Source organism: Clupea harengus, chromosome 19 (assembly GCF_900700415.2).
Source record: "Clupea harengus chromosome 19, Ch_v2.0.2, whole genome shotgun sequence".
NCBI classification, from domain to species: domain Eukaryota; kingdom Metazoa; phylum Chordata; class Actinopteri; order Clupeiformes; family Clupeidae; genus Clupea; species Clupea harengus.
This window is the reverse complement of record NC_045170.1, coordinates 8,256,441-8,279,116: the sequence shown is the minus strand read 5'-3', so window position 1 is coordinate 8,279,116 and position 22,676 is coordinate 8,256,441. Positions and strand designations below refer to the sequence as shown.

Below are 22,676 nucleotides of genomic sequence, written 5' to 3'. Positions count from 1 at the left end.
TTGCCTGATGATGAGATGCCCATTCATTGTAGGCCTAACCCTCGATACAAAATTGAACAATATTATTGCAAAAGGAGACGAAAACTAAATTGCTGTCCATAAACCAATCCGGATATCAAAATGCTGAAATTGAGTGTTTAGAATAACGTTACATGTGTAGCAGAGAAGCAGTTCTTGAATTGAATCATAAATGCACGACTATAACGACTTCCTGAAGATGATGTGTGTACCAAAGTAGCCTGTACAGCTAGTTATTGCCAAATGCTTCTTCTGTCATTTACTGATAAAGTGAAATAGGTACTTTATATATAAATATTAGTTAACCTACCATCGTCTGATGACCTAACAAAAAACTTGAAACACAACCATACGTTAGCCAGCTAACTAAAGTCGCCTAGCTAGCTTTCTAGTTAAAGTTACAAACTTAGCGACGTAGACTTGGGATCTTAGTCTTTTAGAAACTAAGGCTGTTCTGCAGTCAAATATATCTAAATAGATTTTTTAAATTACTGGGGCAGAAATCTTTCCCATAATTTGATAAATGCTAATCCCACACGCAATCCCATAGCTAATTAGCTATCTGATAAAGAGATGAGCTAGGGAAGATTAGAACCGTGGGCATTTGAGCGGTTTAGCAACTTGTCTACATCATTACTAACAGGTAAAACAAACCCTGTGTTTCCAACTTTTAAATGTGCATTTTGATCATACTACTCCTGACTGGAAAGGCTTGTAATTCACGTGAAATCTTCCACTTCAAATATAAATTATATTCGTCGTTGTGGTTGGATTAACTTGCTATTGCCATAGGGTATAATGCGACTCAAATTGATGGAAATTGGTTTATTCGCATATTGCCTGGTTTGGTTTTATGAACAATTAGCTCCAACATGAGCTCATATTGTGTATATATATGGCAGAAAATATATATATATAATGAATGCCCTTAAGTCTATGCTTACAAAGATTAGTATTATGAGCCTGCTTTTATGATCCCCACCCCTCTGATTCATGGTCAGCAGTTCTGGGGAAATCATAAAAACGGAATACATATGTAACTTGCATATCCAGGAGTTCCGTGCTCTCAAAGACTATGTTCATAGGATAGTTGGAGGAGATTGTTTATGGCTTGGTCCAAGACATTTTTGATTCCCATTTGTAGAGCCAGGACTACACGAACGCCGAACGCTGAATTGCGAACGCTGAACGGGAAGTTTGAGGACCGCGAGAATGAATTGCCTGTATTTAAAAGTGTATGGGGATTAGAATCGTGGACTGCCTTTGATTTTGAAATGTAAGCGTTTGCTGAGAAGTTCTTGCTTTAAGACCCCATGGTTCCATGTTCTAATAAACAAATTCATACATTCATTTAATTTCCAAAGGATAATAAGAGGTCGCTAGGAACTCAAACAATAATAAGGTTTCTGACCAAAGAGCATAAACGCACATTTAGGCAATTCCATAACTGCCTGTAATTTAAGATGGCCAACTGCATGGGCATCAGAATCTATCAAGATAGGCTGTAAATGTTAGCATGTTAAAACTGTCAAATCGTTGACCGAATACTTGTCCCTTGCCTATTTTAATTAATTCAACAGAGGATAAGAATGTAGTATTGGTTGTTCACATAAGTACCTTAAACCTGCAGGCTAACACTCTAATATTAAAATGGCTAGCTAAATCAAGCTAGTTTGTAGAAGAGCTAGCCAAGGGGTTTTTAAAAGCTACCTAGCTAGTTAGCAACATCTGCTAAACTGCGGTATAGCTTGAACAGCAGCTGCTTTTCAAAATCGACCGTTTTCAACAATCCCCCCAAATAATTGGATTTAACATTTGACGAATCTGGGGTAGTGGCTGGCTTTATTTGTAAACAAGGGCAATCAGGAAGACCGAAGTCATAACTACACCTACAGCTAGATATGTAGCTCGCTAGGTATGTGTTTCAACAATGGTATGTCAGCTGATTGTTATGATCAAGTAACTTGGTGTTTGTTAACTGAATTAAAGTGCAGTACGATGTTTCTAAATTTGGAGGATAGCTGTGGTCTTACCATGTGCTGATATTGCTTACTTAAACTTAGCTAGCTAACAGTTTGATTAGGCAAAGCTGCAGGGGAGGGCGCTCGAGATTCGGTCAAGTCTCGAGATTAAGCTACCTAATAGATGCTAACGTTGAGTTATAGCTAGTTATGCTAGCTAGTTTACCTAGTTACTTTTGTCATGCGTGACACAAGTGGGTTTTGTTATCCATACACTTTTCCTTTCGCGATATGAGGTAGTTTAATACGATTGTTTTGAAATTTGTCTGAGTGTAAAATTATCTTACAAATAGTTTTAATGGCGATCAATTTCCATGACACTATCCTCACAAAATGTCCAAACACATCTGATGTGGTTTGTGGGGATAACCATGCTTTGTTAACGTTTGACAGAATAATGTCATAAAGGCCTTCATACTTGAAGTAATCATGGAAGCACTTACAGCAGGTACGTGGCACATAGGAATGGCATTCCTTATATTACTTAAGTTTTTTATAGTAAGTGGAATAGTTTTCGCGAATTCTTTTAATGCAAAACAAAACCCCGCCTTACTATCGAAGATCGTTACCAATGAGATTGTGGAACGCTTATTTGGGGAAGTGACGTAATGCCAATCTCCCTCCTTCCCGCTCGCACCAGTGTTAGCTTAGAAGGAAAATCGTTCATCTCGAGGTTCAGAGCATTGTTTTTCGCTACATGGCTACGCAAGGGAACCCAGTTGCCCTGTTGCAAAAAATAATCCACGGTAAGGTTATGTTTTATTTGTCATGTACCGAGTTTGCAAACTCTCAGGGTCTGCAGGACAAGAGCACATGTTAAACAGTTCTTGCAATGTAGCCACAATGTTGAACTAGCTCTTGTCGAATAGCTACAGTGTAACCAACCCAGGAATCCACATGTATCAACGCTCCATAGAGGGAGGAGCTGGCCCAGAGAACGCGAGTTTGGGTGACAAGTTAGCTACTGAGCTAGTTAGCATAGGTAATTTTTGCAGTTGCTTCTTGAGATTTTTTTATGAAGCGCCAGAGAATACATACTAAATCATTAGAGGATTGTTATCACAGAACTAAAATGTGAAATCATTGCCTGCCTTTGTAACCACAGTTTTAAATAATGAGTTATATTCAGGTTTGTCAGTTACATGTTAAATCAGAGTAAGCAAATAAGTTAAGTTAAATGTAATGTAAGGTGTTTGTTTACCACGGCACAGATGTGACCATTCATTATATAATTACTAAATGGGAATAGGTGTGTGTGTTGGTCTGGTACTATGCATGACTACACAGTTTAGATTGTACCCTCACTTCTAGACTAATTATTGCTTTAAACAGTGTTCACTTAAGTATGTCTAGTTACTCACTAATATGTTGGGGGTTTTGTTCTCATCTTTAAGGAACAGGTCTGCCGGAAACCATGTCTGAGTCCTCTGAACTTTTGATGCAGTGTGATGAGGAGGACCTTGACCCATGGCAACAGGTCGATGATGATGCCAGGAGTGAAAGGAATAAATTAAATGCCAGTAAAACCACTAAATGTGAGTTTGCGTCTAAGAACAGAAAGGTTGTCCCTGTCTATTGTTGATAGGATATATAGATATGTATATATTATATATATATATATATACACACACACACATGAATTTGGACATTGAATACATTTTCTTTACTGTAAGCTTTTGAACGTATGCTTCTTTAGCACCATCAATCGTGTCGCCTGCAGCATCATCTGCAGCACAAGTGCCAACAGAGGGCAAGAATGCTGCCTTGCCCATTGTCAGTGCCACAGGTGAATGTTCTTTACACTATTTTGGGTTCAGGAATCACCATTGTGGTATGATGGTTGTATGATGACTGACAGCATCTATACTGGTCCTATTTACCACACAGCTGTTCCTATTGGCCAGACGTTAGTGCCTCAGATTCTGCAACCGCTCCAAGTGGCATCTAATATCACATCAGGTGTTGGCACACCAGGCCAGCCTATCTATATCACCTCATCGGTATGCATGATCGTGCAAATAGATCAAACTTTCAGTTGTCCTAATCCCCATGAATTCTTGATTAATGTTTGCAGTAATAATACAATTTCTGTAGAGTGGTCAACATGTGTGCTTGGGTACTCTTTCAGACTCTTCCCGTATCGAACTCAATTGGTACAACTATGGGGCAGACGATTGGGTTCATCTTGAATGGTCAAACCTATCTGACTGCTGGTAAGCCTCTGCTCACTTGTTTGTACAAAACTCATCACCCTCTATTTGTTCTTTGTCTTTATTTAAATTCTTGCAACTGGTTGAAATAATGTTACCTCCGCAAAGGACGTTATGTTTTCGGGGTGTTTATCGCTGCTTCACATGTCCATCATAGGGGGTGGCTATCGCACATTAACTCAGGATAAGACATTGTCATAATATTTGCCTATGACACTGATGTAGCATAATATAGAAGAAGAAATGGTTCAGAAGTGGAAATGTCAGATAATTTACAGTACTAAATAGGACTGTGCTATTTTACAAAATAGAATCAATGTGAAATGCACTGAAATTCCAGTCAGTATTTTTATGGTGTTGTCTCTTCACTGGCAGTTATAATTGTGTTCAATGACTGTCACTTTAAGTAGTGATGAGTAACGCTGTTCTTTTTTTAACTGTCCTGTATTTAAAAAAAATGTATTTAAAAAAAAATTCATCTAAAAAAAGTATGACATATGTTAATGTTGCCATGAATGGTACACTTAATCATGTTTGTGCCCTAGGAACAAGCCACCAGTTGATCGCGCCCAAGCCACCAGCACAGACCCCAATGCAGGTGCCAGTAACTCTCACCATCACAGGGCCATCAGGGATACAGACTGTCAGTGCCCTGGCCACAGCTGGTGTCCACCAACTCAACCTTACCGACTCAGACGTTACCCCGACATCCTCGGCTGTCATGCCAACTAGTATGGCCACTGTGTCAGGTAGTGCTCATATGACCACACACCAGCAGTGAAAGCATTACAGCTACATTTTAGGTGCTTCGTGTTAATTATCCGCCCTGTGGATATTATATGCAGTGCTGAATGAATGATTACCATGTGACACTGAAATGCTATACAACCTGTATAATGTTGCTATTTACACATTATATATAAAATTATAGTGATACTACACATGAATTGTAATCCTAACATACTAAACATGAACTGTATCCTAACACTCAAGATGTTATTCATCAGCCATTTATCTAGTTGATTATGGTGATGGACACCAGTTTTATATATACATGCTAAGGCCAGTCGAAGTAATATAATTTCCTCTTTATCTTGAGTGGTTTAAACAGGCTGCTCTGGACTTACCATCTCTGCCTCTCTCTCCTCTCAGTAGCTCCTCTTGGTGTTTCCAGTCAGCAGTACACCGCTCCTGCGCCTGTGCTAAGTCCTAGTCTACATACATTCCCTGTTGCCTTGGCAAACGGCTCAACTACGGTTAGTGCACGGAGCACCGCCCCTCCTGGTCCCCTGGCTCCGCCCTCTCCTGCAGCTCCGAGCACCAGTACCTTTCAGCTTAGAGGTAAGGGCTCTGTGGTACTCCAAGCACAGTCAGCACCAGTACACCAGCATACACCAGTGACAAATAACTGGATCTGGTGTTCCCCTTGAACTGCTGAAACTGCTATTGGTTCAGACTTATTTAAAACCCATTTCATGTCTGGGTGAGAGTATTGGTATATGCCAAAAATGTCAGTCTTGAAAGCTGTGATTCAACATACCTCCATTACCAAGGGGTTACATTATAGATGTAAAATAAATGTAAAACGATGTTGCTGTTTGTTTGGTAGTTAAGAGGATGAGTTGAGAGTAGAAGAGTTTGCAGTTACCTAGAAGAAGAATTCCTCATGAATTAACAGCCATGCAATTAACCAGGTAACATGTGAAATTACCTTTTAAAAGTTGTATTATGGTGTGAAACTACACCTTGTATGTCTTCTTGCTTTGCATAGCCAAAGGGGTTAATTACTTAATGTATCTATGTGATTACAGTACCTTCAAGTCACTCCAAAGCAGCACAGTCTTGTGCACGGTGCAGATCCCCATATAAGATGGTTGCCTCTCTGCGTGGGTACATGTGTGTAAGTATTTGCTCCTGACTGGGTCAGTGGCCAATTGAACAAGGGAAGAACATTTCAGCATTACTTTTGTTGGGTTTTAAATAAAGTGCACCGAACTGAAACATGCCAAAAAGCTGTGTGACGTGGTGCACTACCAATAAGGTAAATAACCCTAGAACTGACATTCTTTTAGCATTTACGGATATAGCACAAGCTATCTGGCAGGCTAGCAGACTTCTGGTTAAGTTTTCTTCAATCGATCTCTTCAATCGATCTCATCAATCGATCTCTTCAATCGCTATGCTAAATGTTGAAGAAAATATTTCTGTGTTTCTGTTACAAATTAATATTGGGTGATATATCATTATTGGATTTTTAAATCCACAAATATCGAAATTGGTACTTGTCTTCAAAATCAGTATGGCTCTAATTGTGACAGTCTCATTGTCCTCTTGTCTGCAGATGTGTAACAAGGTCCTCATGAAGGCCATACAAGACCTCGAGCCCACGAAGAAGAAGGACAAACGCTACACTAACCCCTCACACCAAAGGTTTGTGGGCTCTTCCTCCAAATCCTCTAAAAGACCTCCGGCCCAATCACTCTCTTCCAGGATCTCCCAGAGCTCCTCGGATGAGGAGGAGGAGGAGGAGGAGGAGGAAGAAGATGATTATGAAGAAGAAGAAGAAAAGGGCAGATCCATGCCTCAAGAAGAAAAGACGGGGGGTAAACTGATCATGCTGGTGGAGGATTTCTATTATGGCTTGGACCGTGGTACAGACTTGGAGAAGAAGCAGCCAGAGGATGCTGTGATGTTCAAGTGCCACCTGTGCGAGAAGAAGCTCAAGAATAATCTGAAGTAAGGACGTTGTCAGATAAAATGCTATAGGAGTTGCAGCTAGTTTTTACAGTGGTTACAGCTAGTGACTAAAAAGTAAACTGTGTCACAACTTCTTTATAGAGCGTAACTGCTGTTGGCTAGTGCTTCTTGTATCTCAAATGGCTTTTGTCTCTGTCCCTCATTCATATGCTTTAGAGACTACAAGTAAAAATCGCATAATACAGGGCAGGCATGTATATATGTACACCTAAATTATTTCTTCTCCTGCAGGATGATGGTCCACACAAAACATCATGTAGAGTCGGACCAGAAGTATGAAGCAGAGTCCCAGACCACCTGCCAGCACTGTTTCCGGAACTTTCCCTCGCCTCTGAGCCTGCAGTCGCATGTGGAGAGAGTGCATAGCCAAGCAGAGTCTTCCAGTAAGTATCCCCTGACAACAACAATAATAATAATACAAATAATAATAATACATCACATTTATATAGTGCTTTTCAAAGTTCTCATAAGACGCTTATGTCATGACAATATGATGATTACAATACAGCAGTTCTGTATAATTGTAAAATTAAAAATGTTCTGCTGTACAGAAAACTATGGTAGGAACATTTCTGCAGAGTAGACTTGTAGGCTGCAGGCATTGTAGTGTCTCATACTTTTTAGTAGACTGAACTCCTAGCATTTTATTGTTTTTGATGTTTCTTGACATGAGTAAGTCGTTAGTAACTGCAATGCTTTTCTCTTGTACAGCTAAGTGTAGGATCTGTGAGTTGGCCTATGAGAACGAGCCAATCTTCCTGCAACACATGAAGAATTCTCACAAACCCGGAGAGATGCCATATGTCTGCCAAGTAAATCAGTTTTCTTCTTCTCAGCTCCTCTCACCATCTCCTTTCTCATTCACATTGTGGTGCCATTTTGTAACCTCTATGGAAACAGTGCCTGGCAAGTCTTTTTGAGAAGGAAACATGATTCACGTAATTGTAATTGTAATGTCCTTTGTCCAATCACACCCTTGTCCCCGCCCTCAGGTATGTGGATTTCGTTCCTCTTTCTACCTGGATGTCATCTTCCACTTCCGCGATACCCATAGCAACACGACCCACTTGCTCTGCCCCTACTGCTTGAAGGTGTTCCGCTCCAGCAGTAACTATCAGCTGCACTACAGCCGCCACCAGGTACCCACACTGCTTAAGAGAATGGTAGCCATGTCTCTAGTTTGCCTCTCTTAAGTTCTTACCCAATCATCTACAGTTTGTAGTATTATGTGGTAGCAATACCATGTTTTACAGATTATTAACTACACCATATATAAACGGTATTTAATGTAATTTTACAAAACAAACCCGTGTATTGACTGCAACCGTGTATTAACCGCAGTTTTTTCAATGTAACGTCATAGCTTCATGTTATACTAAATGGCATGTAGTTGCTGTGCGAACGCTACTAGCCATTTAAAAGTTGTTGAAGTAGTTATATGAAAGAGGGATGGGCATTTCAAGCAAAAATACTGCACCCCCTCCCTGCACACACACACACACACACAATTATATGCTACCTCATTCCCACTCACCGTGAAAAACATTTATTAAGCGTTTATATAGTGTTATGGTGTCATGTGGGAATGGACGCTAAAAGTTGAAGTCGACTCATTAATCAGTCCCCTGGCCAGCCAGTACGCTACCTTATACGACAATCTTCTGACACAATTGCAGCAGGAATCGCAACCACTGAATTAACGTGTTTGGCAAGGGGGAGTGGGGACTTCTCCCCTTCATTCACTACATTGATATCAGAGTAAGGCCTTGCTCTGTTGATGTTCCATTAACTTCTCTCAAGATTGTTTAATGTCTATGTTAGGCCATTTAACATCATCCACAAGTGGTTGTGATCACTTTTAAGCCAAGACTGCCTTTTATTAATAAGCTGATTTTGAAAAATTAAACCTTGCTTCAGGCTCTGCGGCAAACAGTTTCTTGGTTACTGTGGTTGTCTAGTTGTTATGCTAGCTAGCTAACTAGCCACCTAGCTATCTATGGAAACTTCTAAATAACCTTTAACGGTTTAAATGGGCATGAAATGATGACTAGTTATCTAGCTGATGTTACAATCGTCTCAGTTTAACTTATAGAATTATAATAAGAAAAGGTAGAAACCCTGAAGGTACCTGGTCATCTTCATACTAAGATAAGTCCATATTAACCCACACTAGCAACTACCCACTGTTAAGATGGTTCCCTAAGCTAGAGATGGCTATTAGAGTTGCAATAACCGTTCAGTATGCCCCCATATGGTTCAATATGCACATGTGAACTGCGGTATTACGGCACGCCTATCAATTTCCAGTAATTTTCATAAACATCTCTGGAGCCTGTTAGAATTTCTCTGGAGCCTGTTAGCACTCTGTATGCAAATAAGAGCTGGAGAATAGAGGGGAAACTAAAGACAATATTGTCTCAGCTCTAAATTGACAATGGCAAACGCTAGCAAGACCAAGAAAAGCTAATTTGGAAAGGCACCACGTCTCAGATCTGCTGTGTAGGAATATTTTGGATTCAACGTTCAATACGATGATGAGGATAAGAAGACTGTAAACAAAGTAGAGTCTGCACACACTGCTTTGCCACTATTGGCTACTTGAGTGGAAACAGTTCCGACATTAATGTTACAATCACTTCCTATCCCACTTCCTATCCCAGGTTGAGCAAGGAGAGTCAACTTGTTAGCGAAAACACAGTCTCTCACTGTTGCCTTCCAACAACAATTTGTGACGGATAATAAAAACCCAAAACAATGAAACTAGAAGAGCACCTGGAGAGCGCTGACCTCTGCCAAGGCCAAATGGCGCATAATGTTAGCGACAGCGAAACTAAAGTCAAGGAGCCGCCCAGTGAATCGGATCTGCTATAAAATGTAATGTGTTATTCTGTGGCCCATGTTACACCTACACCGTTCCATCAAATCGAACCAGTAGTTTTTGCGTAACCCTGTTTACAGACAGACAAACTAACAAAGAAACAGCACCGAAAACCTTGGCGGAGGTAAAAACAAACTCAGTGGGAGTATCAATAGCCAAAGATTTGCAGCCCTATTCGGTGGTTACTGACGCCTGATGTCACCTGATGGAAAATGAACCGTGTTACAATGTCCCTTCCCGCACACATTTCAGCAGTATAGCTCTGTGAAACATCACAGAGGGAAATTGAAAACAAGTTGATTCAGACACCCTATCTAGCTCTCTGCACTGATAGTGGGACCTCCAGGGCAAGTGGAAGCTACCTCACTGTAGTAGAGACAGAAACCAGGCCTAGTCTTTCATGCTGACATTTCTCTGAATAGCCTTATAGGCCGCACTCGAGTGTTGACCACAGGGCTGCAGAAATTAGGCGAAATCAATGTGCAAACCGCGGTTAATAATCGGTAAATTACTGTATTATGTTTATAATTGTTATCATCTTCTTCTTCTTCTTCTTCTGTGTATAATGTTTCAGGGAATAACCCTTTACAATGCTCCTCTTAAGCTGAAAGTAAGATGAGGTGCGAGATGTTCCTGGGGAAAAGAGTTGTATTAATGCCTATTTTGTGTGTGTGTGTGTGTGTGTGTGTGTGTGTGTGTGTGTTTTGTTTTTGGTACAGAAAAAGTCTGTGTTGCATTGTGATAAATGCCGGTTGCAGTTCCTCTTCGTGAAGGATAAGGCTGAGCACAAGCACATGTACCACAACACGCACCGCAAGCCGCTTCAACTTGAGGGGCTGAAGCCTGGTACCAGGGTAAGGCAACCATGCCCATATGTCTGCATCATTTATCCTTGCTCAGTGTAGCACATCCAGTCATCCAGGCCTCCAAAGGTTTAAAGGATAGAGCATAAATGTATCATCACCATGATTGTGGGTAATGTAAGTGTAGCCTGCATTCACTCTGTATGTAGGTTGCATGTACCTGTCCAAAAACACAGTTTCACATCAAAGAATTATCTCAGAAGAATCATAAGACAGTGGTCAATTTTAAATGCCAATCACTTGCCATTCTTGTGTGTACGTGCGAATGCATGGTGTCGACCTTTCCTGGTGTATGTATGCATTTGCTTAAGCGGTTCAGCAGCATTTCTCACTCCTCTCTCCGTTTGTCTCTCTCTCTCTCTCTGTGTGTCTCGCTCTCTCAGGTGACAATCCGCACTTATGCTGCCCTGTCGCCAGCATCAATCAGTGGTGGCGGTGTGTCTCGGGTGATCGAGGTGCCATCAATGCCCCCTCTAATTGAGCCATGGCCCGCCAGACAGCCTACACCCACCCGCTCTAACACCCCCACGTCCCACATCCCAGAACCCCGTACGCCAACCCGAGCAAATGCTGCCAACTCCAAGTTTGGCCACATGTCCCCTCCCAGTAACATCAGCCCAGCCCCCCTTCTAACTCCCCTTCCCAGTCCCGTTCCCATCCTTCCCAGGAAGGTCCCCAGTGTGAGTCTGCAGGACGTGATGACTAAGTTCGAGCAGCAGAAGTGAGTCAGAGAATAGCTTTTGTTGCACTCACTTGAGGGTTTAGGAGAAGGATTTCACTTCTTAAACATTATTTTATTTGCTTTATTCATTATTAAGTCAATAAAAACACATTCAATTGATTTATTGATCATGAATATTTTCTTGTAATGCACACACACATACATACATAATTTCTTACAAGCCTGTAATGCCTTTCAGTTTAATAATATCTCCTTTTTATTGGCATTTAACACTCCTCTGTTTTCTCAGGCCCACATTGGAAAAGGGTAGCTGCGTGGAATGCACCTTTGAGATTCCAAACTATAGCCAGCATTACCCCACCTATGTGCACTGCTCAATCTGCCGCTACAGCACCTGCTGTTCCCGCTCCTACGCCAACCACATGATCAAGTGAGTGCCCTCGACAGCGGACGCATAGGCTGCGGTGTTATGGTCTTGTGTACCGTGTGTGCTGTGCTACTGTGCACTGCATCAGACCGTAAACTGTATTATAAAATAATTAATCAACCCGTCTTGTTTTCACTAAAGCAACCACGTTTCTCGCAAGACTGGAAAATTAAGCAAGTACCTGTCCATGTTTAGGCCATGTCCAAGGTAAGGTTCCCACCCAAATACTTTTGGAGCCCAGTGAGGCATTTTGTACAATAGACTTAAATTTAAACTATACCTTAAAGTTCTCATTCCACAGTCATTTTCAGCTGTGAGGCATAGGCCTGTCAAAGAAAAGTTACCTTATTTGCTGGAGTCTTGGTCTGCAGATTCATTTAAGATGAAACTTGGCTGTGTTGCAGGGATCTATCATTGAACTGCCTGTCCTGTCATTTTACCACTAAAGTGGGTGACATGATGGCCAACCATCTGGTGGAGTATCCTGAACATTGTGGAGGCACCTACAAAGCTAGGGGTAAGATGAGAATTAAACACTGGGATAAAGTGCCCTTAATAGGTGCTGTGCTGTTAGAACAACAGAGAACACGTTTGTTGTCTGTGTTTTGGTCTGCCTGGCTAAAGTAGTCCCACAAAGCTGCACAAATGCATTTTATTTCTGAAGATGTATGTTTTGTATTTCTTACTGAAATCAGAGCTACTGTGTTAATCACATTGTGTGCTTTGTTATGTGTGTGAATTAAAATCCTTGTTTTATTTTTAATATAGATGGATTCTCAACAGGATACAAAAGGTATGAAGACATGTATTGATTACTTTTGAAGTGAACTCTCAGTTTCTGACTTTCACTTACAAGGACTGGTAGAAATATTTAAATGTTTAATGTACAGTATATGTGGTGTTACAGGTTTGTCATCATACCAAATGATGTGCTTCGGGAAGGAGAGACGGTTAGTCTTGATCGGCAGAACAATCCCTTTGTCCAACTGGGGGCGGATAGTTCTGAAAGTGCCCAGCCAGCCAATCACAGCTCTCTTGCCATCAAAAAGCCTGGAAAGACCAAGAAGCCAGCCAATGAGGTGGAAGTCCCTGAGAAGTCTCTTTCTGTGGAGCAGTTGAAGATTGTGCTGTTTGCCCTGTGCTGCGGAGTACCCCAGGCTGCTGCACAGTTCCAAACCCAGCCGGCACTCATTCAAGCCTGGCTAATTGCCCGCAAGAGTCAGGGGCCAAGCAAGGGCCGTCGCGGGCTTGGGCCCAGAGCAGCTGACCGGCTGTCTGAGTGGGTTCTGGTGCAGCGGGAACAGCAGCTTCCTGTGAACGAAGAGAAACTGTTCCAGAAGGTGAAGGAGTGTGTGGGTGGTAGTGACCCAGGGTTGTCCCATGACTGGGCGGTGGACTTCCTGCTGCAGCATGAGCTGGGCGTGCAGACGGTCGGCACGGCAGGGCGTGTGCTTCCGCAGAGTGTGGAGGAAGGTGTGCGCTCATTCACACGCTTCATAAAGAAGCAGGTCGGTGCCCAGGGCTTTGGGCTTGGTAGTGTTGGAGCTGTAGATGAGCTGGCTGTGTTTATTGATCTGGAACAGTTGGACCAGGCTTCGTCCCTTGCTTCTGTGTTTCAACTGTCGGACCCTGGTGAGCCTATAATGGAGGTGGTCTTGTCAGCGATGGCCGATGGAACGTTACTCCCTGCAATGGTGTTCCTGACGGGTAACCCACCATCTTGCATGGCAGCTGTTCCTGCCTCCGTCTTTCTCGAGGCTCGACCAGAAGGTTTCTCAGACGAGGACCGTCTGCAGCTGTGGCTTTCCAAGGTGTGGCGCCCGTACATCAACCCCAGCGCGGGGGGAAAGGGCCTACTGGTGATGGATCCCTACCGAGGGCACCTGGCTGATGACTTCCTGGCTTCACTGAACAGTGCCAACACTCTGCCAGCCGTGGTGCCCAAGGCCTGCTCCTGCTGCCTGCAGCCTCTGGAGGCGTGCACCGGCCCGGTGCTCAGAGAGTTCCTGCAGGCCTGCTGGAGTGAACAAGTGGCCACCGCTCCCGAGAGCCTCATAGGGGCGCAGCCGGACGAGTTGGCTCTTCTGGTGATTGGATGGTTGGCGCAGTTGCTTCAGGTGCTGGGGGCTCGTCCAGAGCTGCTGCAGCGGTCTTTTAAAATGGCGGCGGAACCTTTGGAGACACAGGCTGGGGAAGGGCCCATGGGTCTGGTGCAAGAGTTGACCAGGGCGCTCCTCCAGTCCACTCCGCAGGAGACTGAGGGCGAAGGGGAAGATGATCAAGCAGCCACGCCTGGATCCTGGCCATCGCCTTCCAGCCGACAGAAGCTCAAACAGGTGTTTGAGAAAGACAGCGACCTGGAATCTTTCCATGGCTTCGAGGAGGCAGACATGGGAAAATAAGGCAGACAGGCTAGCTCACCGAACAAAGCCTGTGAACAGTGGTAACATTAATTGTAGAAGTAGACAAGGGGGTAATCATCGGGTGCTGTGAATCATGGTTAGCCAGACCTTTTTGGTTCAAAGAGCTTAAATGGTATGAGTTGAGCAAAATATCTGCCTTCATAATGGGGTTTGATTGCACCTTTTGATGTTTCAGACTATGGAGCCTCCATATTCACTCAAACTGCTTTAACTACTGAAGATAGGACATAGAGATATAAAGCCTTCAAATGTAAATTGTTCTCGCCTTATGCTTTATCTGTAAATCAAGAATTTCCTTTCACCGGATTTTGTATTGACACTATACGTTTTTGTATCTTTTTTGTCCTTGTTCCTGTCAAAAAGAATTTGTTATTTAGATCACTTTAAAGATATCCTGACACAAAGAATGGGCATTAAAGGCTTGGAGGGGAATTTGCCTCAAGTCCTTTTGGGTTCAGTTTGTGCTAGTTTTCTTCCAGACTGTAATAACATACTGTAGGAACTGAGATGTGTAAACTGAAAATATATTTTTTATATCTCATCACAATCCTAAAATTGAGCTGTATATTTTTGTATATTCACTGTTCAGGCCAAGCTATAGATTCTGGTGCGTCTTCCACAGGAACAGACATTGACTAGCTTTTACAAGCACAGTTGGCCACAAAGCTGCTTTTAAAGATGTATTTCAATGGAACTAATCAATGAAACTTCAAACCAACATCAAACCAAGAACATGCCTTGTATGATCATGTCAACTCTGAAAGGGGTTAATGTATCGAGTATGCGCTATAGATTCAGTCCGATTCCCTGTAGTGTTTCACTTGTACCCTACATGATTAGGATGTGTACAAGTTTACGTTGAAACACATCTATGCATTTTATTATTATTGGGAATGTAGAGATAAAGCTCTGATTACTATTCTGATTAAATGTTATCTGACCTAAGTTGTTGGTCAAATCTAATTGTTAGAACAATAATAAAGCCTTTTTTGTGTTGTATTAACCTTCCCATCAATTCAGGGATGTGAATGTATGTGCTCAGTATGTCACTTTCCCATCTTACTCCTGAAGTCACACTTGCTGTGTCAAGCACCCAAGAGTGAATGACCAAATGCACATTAGTATGGATAGTGAAGATTTTCTTATGGATAATACGCAATACCAATGCTTTTAATTTTTTCCCGTGGTTGAATATCGGTATGAAGTGAGGTGGGTCCTCATCTGTCCCAATAGTGCAGAAATGACTGATGAGTTGCAAGGGCAAAAATGTGAGGCCACTTGCAGTTTTATGAATGAACATGACAGCATAAATCTTTTTTGTTTTACATATTTATTGTTATACAAAAGAGACGAAAGCAAAAAGGGTGATGGCCGTTCTACATTAAGTTATATCCTCAGTGAGGCTGAAACCAACAGCTCATCCAGATGTGGGGAAGTAAAGACAAACAACCGCTGCTCTCATTCAAAACCACTGCAACACAAACAGGGAGAAATTACAATATAGTTACAATTCAAACCAAAGAATGTACACACAAAATGAAGTGATAATTTCCATAGGCTGTGCATCATGTACTCTTTCAGACCCACTGCAAGATGACATTAAATAAAAATGTCTTGTCATGACTCACCTGACCATGTGTGCAATATCCCAGTTTGTCTCTGATGACAAGGGGCCAACAATTTCCACTCCTTCCTCTGTCACGATTGCAATCTCATACTGCAAACAAAAAAAGCATAAGCAACACTCCACCATGTTACTTTCAAGTGTGTAAAGTGTAAATGGACTTCTAATCTGGGTACATGTGGTATAGGAGTACTGAACAGAGGGGGAACTAAATCAGACTGAGTGGCCCCAGCATAGAATTGAATTCAGTCATCAAGCACCCTCTGGTATAACTGAAGTTACTTCTACTGAAAATGAAGATGGGTTTCATCAGACTTGATGCATGCTTCTTTTGACAAGTTCAAGTTCATTATCATATACTCATAAACAGCATTTATCAGTAATGAATTTCTTTACTGACAACATTAGTTTAAACAATAAGGGCCATTCCCAAAAAACCTGGATGAGTTAATAAGTTGTCATGGAGCATGTTTGAAAGGGGAGATGTAAGCCCTCACCCGGTTGTAGGAGCGGGCATCGCGGTAGTAGAGAACTTTCAGGCAGCGCTCCACCAGCGCCCGTGCCTCATCCTTTGTGATCTCCGCCTTTTTTTCCACCACCTCTCTCATCAAGGGCTGAAAATATGCATAACAACCAAATCACGATGAGCCCACAGTGATGGGTCAGCCAAAGAGACATGAAGAGGGAGCAAGAGCAAAACCAGGGAAAATAACTTAATACCGTGATTCACCAGCTATACACACTTTAAAGCATCAGCTCGATAACTAAATGCAACAAGCATTTGTGGGCCACCCACCTGGGCAAGGTAGGCACCAAAGCCTGTTGCCACGGTTGGTGCCTCATAAGCAACTCCCAGCTTGTCAACGTAGCCGAGGAACCTGGGGGTAAAAGTGCAATTGAGGGTTAGAATTCAAGACAGCGCTGTGTAAACAGTTACCCTCACAAAGGAGTGAAGGACCACACTATAGGTCAGTGTTCTCCTCAGAAAAAGATGAGGTCAAAAACCCAAAAGCTTAGTGTGGATGCTTGTGATACAGAAGGACAACAGATTTGTAATGTATGTAGCCAGCGTATTGCAGGATTTGTTGGACACCTACCCTTCACCATTATAGAATCCACCGATGACCACTGTGTTCCAGAGTGGGTTCATTTTACTCCGGCGGTTGTACATTACACGGGTCAGCCAGGAGTGTATGGCCTTGGGGCTGTAACTGTGGCCATCTCCTAGAAGCTCCTCATCAATTCTGAGTACAGAAAAACAGAGAATGAGGTGTGATCATGGGTGCTCCTCTGGTATATATTCAGTCATCTTCATCCTAGCAACACAAACCTGCCTCTTCTCACACCAAAATCAGAAATTGGGCGTGAAAGTTACATGAGTGTTACACACTTACACCATCTGCTCAATGATTTGTTTGAGGTACTGGTAATCTGCATAGTCGCCAGAGGCGCCCAGGATAGTGTTGTCGTTGACTTTCATGAGGCGGGAGATGTTACGGAAACGGGCCAAGGAGCCATATGAGCCCAGCATGTCCGAAGCGATCATGACACCGCCGGTGAACTTTACACCCAACACCGATGTGCCCGTCACCATTGGGTTTCTGAGAAAGGAACACAAAAAGTTAATACTATGAAAATTGCACCAACCATCCTATTGAGTAGGAAAAACGAGGAACAATTTGGAGATTGAGTTATAAAATAGAAAAAGGTATCCATGCGCCACACACCCCAGCTGTAGTAAAGTGTGAAGTGAAAAATAAACAGCCAACAGACCCGCAAATAAATTGAACTGTTGCACTGAACTATTTTTTTATTTTTTTTATTTAAACAGCCGGTTGTGGTGGTGAAACTTTATTAATACAGCAATTCAAATTAAATAAAGTGTCAAAAGTTATCAGGCTGAAAAGCTAGTAAGCTTTTTCTTACAGGTTGACATCCTGCTAGCTGATGGTCCACGCTATTTAGGTTAGCTTGGTAACTTTACCTGATTATATGGGTAGGTTAGAGGAGTTAGGAGAGATTAAAACTGTAATCACGCTTCATGTACATTTGCCATGTTGGTGTAAGGGGATCAATCACACCCAGGTTGCTAACAACAATTGAAAGTCAATATATTAATTTTCACTGACTGACATCGGTAGCTAACTAGCATGCTAGATGGTTAGCTGATCAGTTGTTCAACCCACCATGATACAGCAGGAAGATGAGGAAATCGAAAGTGCCATAAGAAACGATTACTAAGATTAAAAATAATAAAAATACAAACGATACTTACAATGTGTGCCTAACCGGCCCACAACCAGGAGTTGTGTTGCTGCTGTTGCCAGGAAAAGAGTAAAATTGACCGGGTTTGGGTCCATTCTCCCAAAAGCTGAGCTTCAAGCCACTGGAATCCATTTTGAAACTGGGGGAAATGACGTAAAGCTAGATAATTTCTTAAACAATGGAGGAAGAACGGAATTATGGGACACTGGTGGAGGAGCCTCGTTAAGCACAAATGTTTTGAGAGTGTTTTTGTTAAAGCCGATTGCATGAGCATCATTATGACATGTCATTTTTAAGTGGACAGACACGTTACCTTAATTAAGTGTCCCGAATTATGCAGGCTATGCTTGGAAGGATACAAAGATTGAACAATATTCAGCACTTTTCCCAAAACAAACCTGAAAACATTGTGCCAGACTTTAACATAATGACATAAATTAGGCCTTCGTGACATTTGCCTACTTTACGGGAAACTATTTTAAAATGAGTTGAACTTTGGAAACAAGACCAAAAACTCTTATGTTGTTGCTATAAATCAGAATCTACTTTAAAATGTATGTTATGTTATTTAAATTATGTTTTACTACCCAGGAATAATGTATGTTTTTGTGTGTACTGTTGGTGCTAATGGTTGTTGTGAAATGTCTTATATGTTGTATATATAATGTTCTAGTGTCAGAACAGATTAGGATTCTGGCAAATTTTTAAGTAGACTTCCCCAAGTGGTTATGGCTCAATCATGGCTATAGGCCTACCTATATCCATCAATGACAATAGTAGTGGAAAGTAACTACATTTACTACATTACTTAAGCACAATTTGAGGTACTTGCACTTTACTTGAGTATATGTAAGGTCTGTGTTCTGTCCGTGTCTAATTTCTGTGTTTGTCTCCCTTGTGTGGTCACATGTTTGTTCCCATGTCTAGTCCTCGTGCTTCCTTGTTCCCGCCATGTGCTTTCCCTATGTTTGTTTGTCTATGCCATGTGCCCTCTTGTTGTTGTCCGTGTCTCCACCCCTCACCTGTTCCCAATCTCCGGGGTTGTGTGTGTCATTGGTTTCACCTGTGTCCTGTTAATTCCCCTTGTTTAGTCCACCTGTGTCCTTGTCTGCCCCGCCTTGATTGTTCTCACCTGTCCCTCGTTATCTGTTGCCTGTGTGTATATATAGTCCTTGTTTTCTTGTTCCTCGTTGTGTCGTCGTAAATTGTGTTTGATGGTATGTTCCTTGTTTTTCCACTGCTCCTCGTGTGTTCCTAGTGTTTCGCGCTTCTGCCTTGTTCAAGTGATTACTCGTGCTTCTGACCTCTGCCTGCCCTACAACTATTCTCCTGCCTATTCCCTGTTTGGATTTGTTTGCCTACTTTTGGACTGCCTACCCGTGTACCGAACCCTGCTAGTAAACGTTTATTCTTCTGAATCTACCCCTGTGCTGAGTCGTGCAATTGAGTCCTTCACATCACCCACCAGTCGTAACAGTACGACGACACCAAAGATGGACTCAGCCGACTCAGACTCAGTGCTCAGACTCAGTTTGAGCAAACAAGCCTCCTCTCTCTGCCTCGTGACAAGGGGAATAGAGGAGCAAGGGAGAAGTTCCCTGAAGTCCCTGAACCTGCTGTTGGGACAATTCGAGCAGCTCCTGGATCGTTGGGATTCCCTCGCTGCACCTCCCTCTCCAGCTCCGGTTCCATGCCGCCTGGATTCCGGCTCCAGGGTTTCAGCTTCACTCGCCAATACTGCTCTGGCTTCAGCTCCGACTCCCCGTCTCCTGCCTCCCGCCGTCAGGACAGCCGCAGTCGCCCTAGGAAGAGCTTCTGACGCTGTCAACCTCGAAGCAGCCTCTACCAAGGCCACCATCAAAGCGGTCTCTGACGCCGTCAACGCAGCCTTTGGAGCTTCCACCCTTGAAGCTATCTCCGCCGCCCTCGAAGCTGCCTTTGTAGCATTGGAAAGATTTTCTGTCACACCCAAAGAAGCCTCTGGCGCTGCCTTGCTCGATGCAGCTTCTGCTGCCATCGATGCAGCCTCTGCCACCCTCGAAGCAGCCTCTGATGCTGCCGCCTCCGAGGTTGTCTCTGCTGCCCCAGATGTAGCCTCCGTCGCTACCACTCCCAAAGCAGCCTCTGCCTCCCCCGAAGCAGCCTCTGACGCTGCCGCCCCAGAAGCAGCCTCTGACGCTGCCGCCCCTGAAGTAGCCTCCGTTGCTACCGCCCCAGAAGCAGCCTCTGACGCTGCCGCCTCCAAGGTCGTCTCTGCTGCCCCAGATGTAGCCTCTGTCGCTACCACTCCCAAAGCAGCCTCTGCCTCTCCCGAAGCAGCTTCTGATGCTGCCACCCCCGAAGCAGCCTCTGACGCTGCCGCCCCCGACGTAGCCTCTGTCGCTACCACCCCAGAAGCAGTCTTTGATGCCACTGACGTAGCCTCCGTCGCTACCGCTCCCGAAGCACCCACTGCTGCCCCCGACGTAGCCTCTGTTGCTAGCAACCCCGAAGCAGCCTCTGTCGCTGCTGTCCTTGAAGCAGCCTCTGATGAAATTACTGATGGTGACGCCACTGAGGCCTACGCCACAGCAGAACCAGCCGCCGCTCTCCCTGCAGACCGAGCCGTCGCTCACCCTGCAGACCCAGCCGTCGCTGACCCAGCAGACCCAGCCGACGCTCACCCAGCTTGTGCTTACCCTACAGCCACCGCTGCCGACCCGGACCCCGCAGCCACCGCTGCCGACCCGGACCCCGCAGCCACCGCTGCCAACCCACACCCCGCAGCTGACCCGGACCCTGCTGCCACAGCTGCCAACCAAGATCCTCCAGCATCCGTTTCCGATGCAGGCCCAGCAGCACCCTCTGCCGAGACCGGTCCAGCAGCACCTTCTGATGGCGTCGCTGCTGAGGGCTCTGCTGTCCCGAGCGCCCCTGTCCCGAGCGCCCCTGTCCCGAGTGCCCCTGTCCCGAGCGTCCCAGGCGCCCCTGTCCCCAGCGTCCCAGGCGCCCCTGTCCCCAGCGTCCCAGGCGCCCCTGTCCCCAGCGTCCCAGGCGCCCCTGTCCCCAGCGTCCCAGGCGCCCCTGTCCCGAGCGTCCCAGGCGCCCCTGTCCCGAGCGCCCCTGTCCCGAGCGCCCCAGGCGCCCCTGTCCCGAGCGCCCCAGGCGCCCCTGTCCCGAGCGCCCCAGGCTCCCCTGTCCCGAGCGTCCCAGGCTCCCCTGTCCCGAGCGTCCCAGGCTCCCCTGTCCCGAGCGTCCCAGGCTCCCCTGTCCCGAGCGTCCCAGGCTCCCCTGTCCCGAGCGTCCCAGGCTCCCCTGTCCCGAGCGTCCCAGGCGCCCCTGTCCCGAGCGTCCCAGGCTCCCCTGCCCCGAGCGTCCCAGGCTCCCCTGTCCCGAGCGTCCCAGGCTCCCCTGTCCCGAGCGTCCCAGGCTCCCCTGTCCCGAGCGTCCCAGGCTCCCCTGTCCCGAGCGTCTCAGGCGTCCCGGTCCCGAGCGTCCCAGGCTCCCCTGTCCCGAGCGCCTCAGGCGTCCCGGTCCCGAGCGTCTCCGGCGTTCCTGTCCAAGGTGTCCTTGCGCCGGTTCCAGGCGTCCATGCGCCGGCCCCAGGCGCTCCGGATCCTGTCTCCAGTGTTCCTGGGTTCCCTGTCCCAGCTGCAGCAGACCCAGGGTTCGGTGCCGCCAGCCCTAATGAACCAGCGAGTCCAGGTGCCACGTCTACCCCAGCCACTGGCCCTGCAACCCCAAACACCAATCGATATCGCTGGCATCTATTTGTTGTTAGGGTTGTTGTTGTGTTTATTGTTGGTCTGTTTGGCCAGTCGCCAAAGACTCTGCCCCTGTTTGGCCACCCACCCGACCGGTCGCCAAAGACTCTGCCCCTGTTTGGCCATCCACCCGGTCGGTCGTCAAAGACTCTGCCTCTGTTTGGCCATCCACCCGGTCGGCCGCCAAAGACTCTGCCCCTGTTTGGCCACCCACACGGCCAGCCACCAGACATTCTGCCCTTGCTTGGCCGTCCACCCGGTCAGCCACCAGACCCTTCTTTCCAGCCTTCTGTCTGGTCCGGTCTGCCCGCCTGCCTTGCTCTGGACCCCCTCCACCCACCCTAGGTGGATTTGATCTGTTTGTGTGTTTTTGGGCTGTCTGGTCCGGTCTGCCCGCCTGCCTTGCTCTGGACCCCCTCCACCCACCCTAGGTGGATTTGATCTGTTTGTGTTTAGGGCCGTCTGGAATCCGGCTCTTAGAGGGGGGGTACTGTAAGGTCTGTGTTCTGTCCGTGTCTAATTTCTGTGTTTGTCTCCCTTGTGTGGTCACATGTTTGTTCCCATGTCTAGTCCTCGTGCTTCCTTGTTCCCGCCATGTGCTTTCCCTATGTTTGTTTGTCTATGCCATGTGCCCTCTTGTTGTTGTCCGTGTCTCCACCCCTCACCTGTTCCCAATCTCCGGGGTTGTGTGTGTCATTGGTTTCACCTGTGTCCTGTTAATTCCCCTTGTTTAGTCCACCTGTGTCCTTGTCTGCCCCGCCTTGA

General features: G+C 45.2%; 2 protein-coding genes across 5 annotated transcripts; one reads left to right on the top strand and one right to left on the bottom strand.

The window, feature by feature from the left end:
• Positions 1 to 2,640: 2,640 nt before the first annotated feature.
• Positions 2,641 to 15,278, top strand: pogza (pogo transposable element derived with ZNF domain a). 4 transcript variants are annotated; one of them, XM_031585890.2, is made up of 20 exons: positions 2,694 to 2,785; positions 2,909 to 3,021; positions 3,434 to 3,574; positions 3,736 to 3,825; positions 3,927 to 4,039; positions 4,168 to 4,252; positions 4,795 to 4,998; positions 5,405 to 5,590; positions 6,061 to 6,149; positions 6,591 to 6,985; positions 7,238 to 7,389; positions 7,718 to 7,818; positions 7,999 to 8,145; positions 10,604 to 10,738; positions 11,131 to 11,468; positions 11,719 to 11,859; positions 11,998 to 12,063; positions 12,261 to 12,373; positions 12,625 to 12,649; positions 12,764 to 15,278. In XM_031585890.2, the coding sequence occupies exons 2-20, from the start codon at positions 2,937 to 2,939 to the stop codon at positions 14,256 to 14,258; spliced, it is 4,101 nt and encodes a 1,366-aa protein (XP_031441750.1). In that variant the 5' UTR covers positions 2,694 to 2,785; positions 2,909 to 2,936; the 3' UTR covers positions 14,259 to 15,278. The 4 variants fall into 4 exon arrangements, with proteins under 4 accessions (XP_031441752.1, XP_031441751.1, XP_031441750.1 ...); XM_031585889.2 differs by having other exon boundaries at positions 5,402 to 5,590; XM_031585892.2 differs by lacking the exon at positions 2,909 to 3,021 and having other exon boundaries at positions 2,641 to 2,785; positions 3,440 to 3,574; positions 5,402 to 5,590.
• A 311-nt stretch (positions 15,279 to 15,589) lies between these two features.
• Positions 15,590 to 18,336, bottom strand: psmb4 (proteasome 20S subunit beta 4). The gene is made up of 7 exons (XM_012833340.3): positions 18,179 to 18,336; positions 17,298 to 17,504; positions 17,001 to 17,147; positions 16,700 to 16,781; positions 16,401 to 16,517; positions 15,908 to 15,996; positions 15,590 to 15,750 (listed from the first exon to the last, which is right to left on the bottom strand). Exons 1-7 carry the CDS (start codon positions 18,298 to 18,300, stop codon positions 15,738 to 15,740), a joined length of 777 nt encoding a protein of 258 aa, XP_012688794.1. The 5' UTR covers positions 18,301 to 18,336; the 3' UTR covers positions 15,590 to 15,737.
• Positions 18,337 to 22,676: the final 4,340 nt, after the last annotated feature.

Excerpts from the sequence above, each read along its gene's own strand:
- psmb4 (XM_012833340.3), bottom strand. The coding sequence starts at position 18,300 with ATGGATTCCAGTGGCTTGAAGCTCAGCTTTTGGGAGAATGGACCCAAA. Across the intron at positions 17,148-17,297 it reads CAAATCATTGAGCAGATGGT|AATTGATGAGGAGCTTCTAG; the intron begins GTAAGTGTGTAA and ends TTCTGTACTCAG. Across the intron at positions 16,782-17,000 it reads GGATTCTATAATGGTGAAGG|GTTCCTCGGCTACGTTGACA; the intron begins GTAGGTGTCCAA and ends TTTTACCCCCAG.
- pogza (XM_031585889.2), top strand. The coding sequence starts at position 2,937 with ATGTATCAACGCTCCATAGAGGGAGGAGCTGGCCCAGAGAACGCGAGT. Across the intron at positions 4,253-4,794 it reads TCAAACCTATCTGACTGCTG|GAACAAGCCACCAGTTGATC; the intron begins GTAAGCCTCTGC and ends TTTGTGCCCTAG. Across the intron at positions 12,374-12,624 it reads AGGCACCTACAAAGCTAGGG|ATGGATTCTCAACAGGATAC; the intron begins GTAAGATGAGAA and ends TTTTTAATATAG.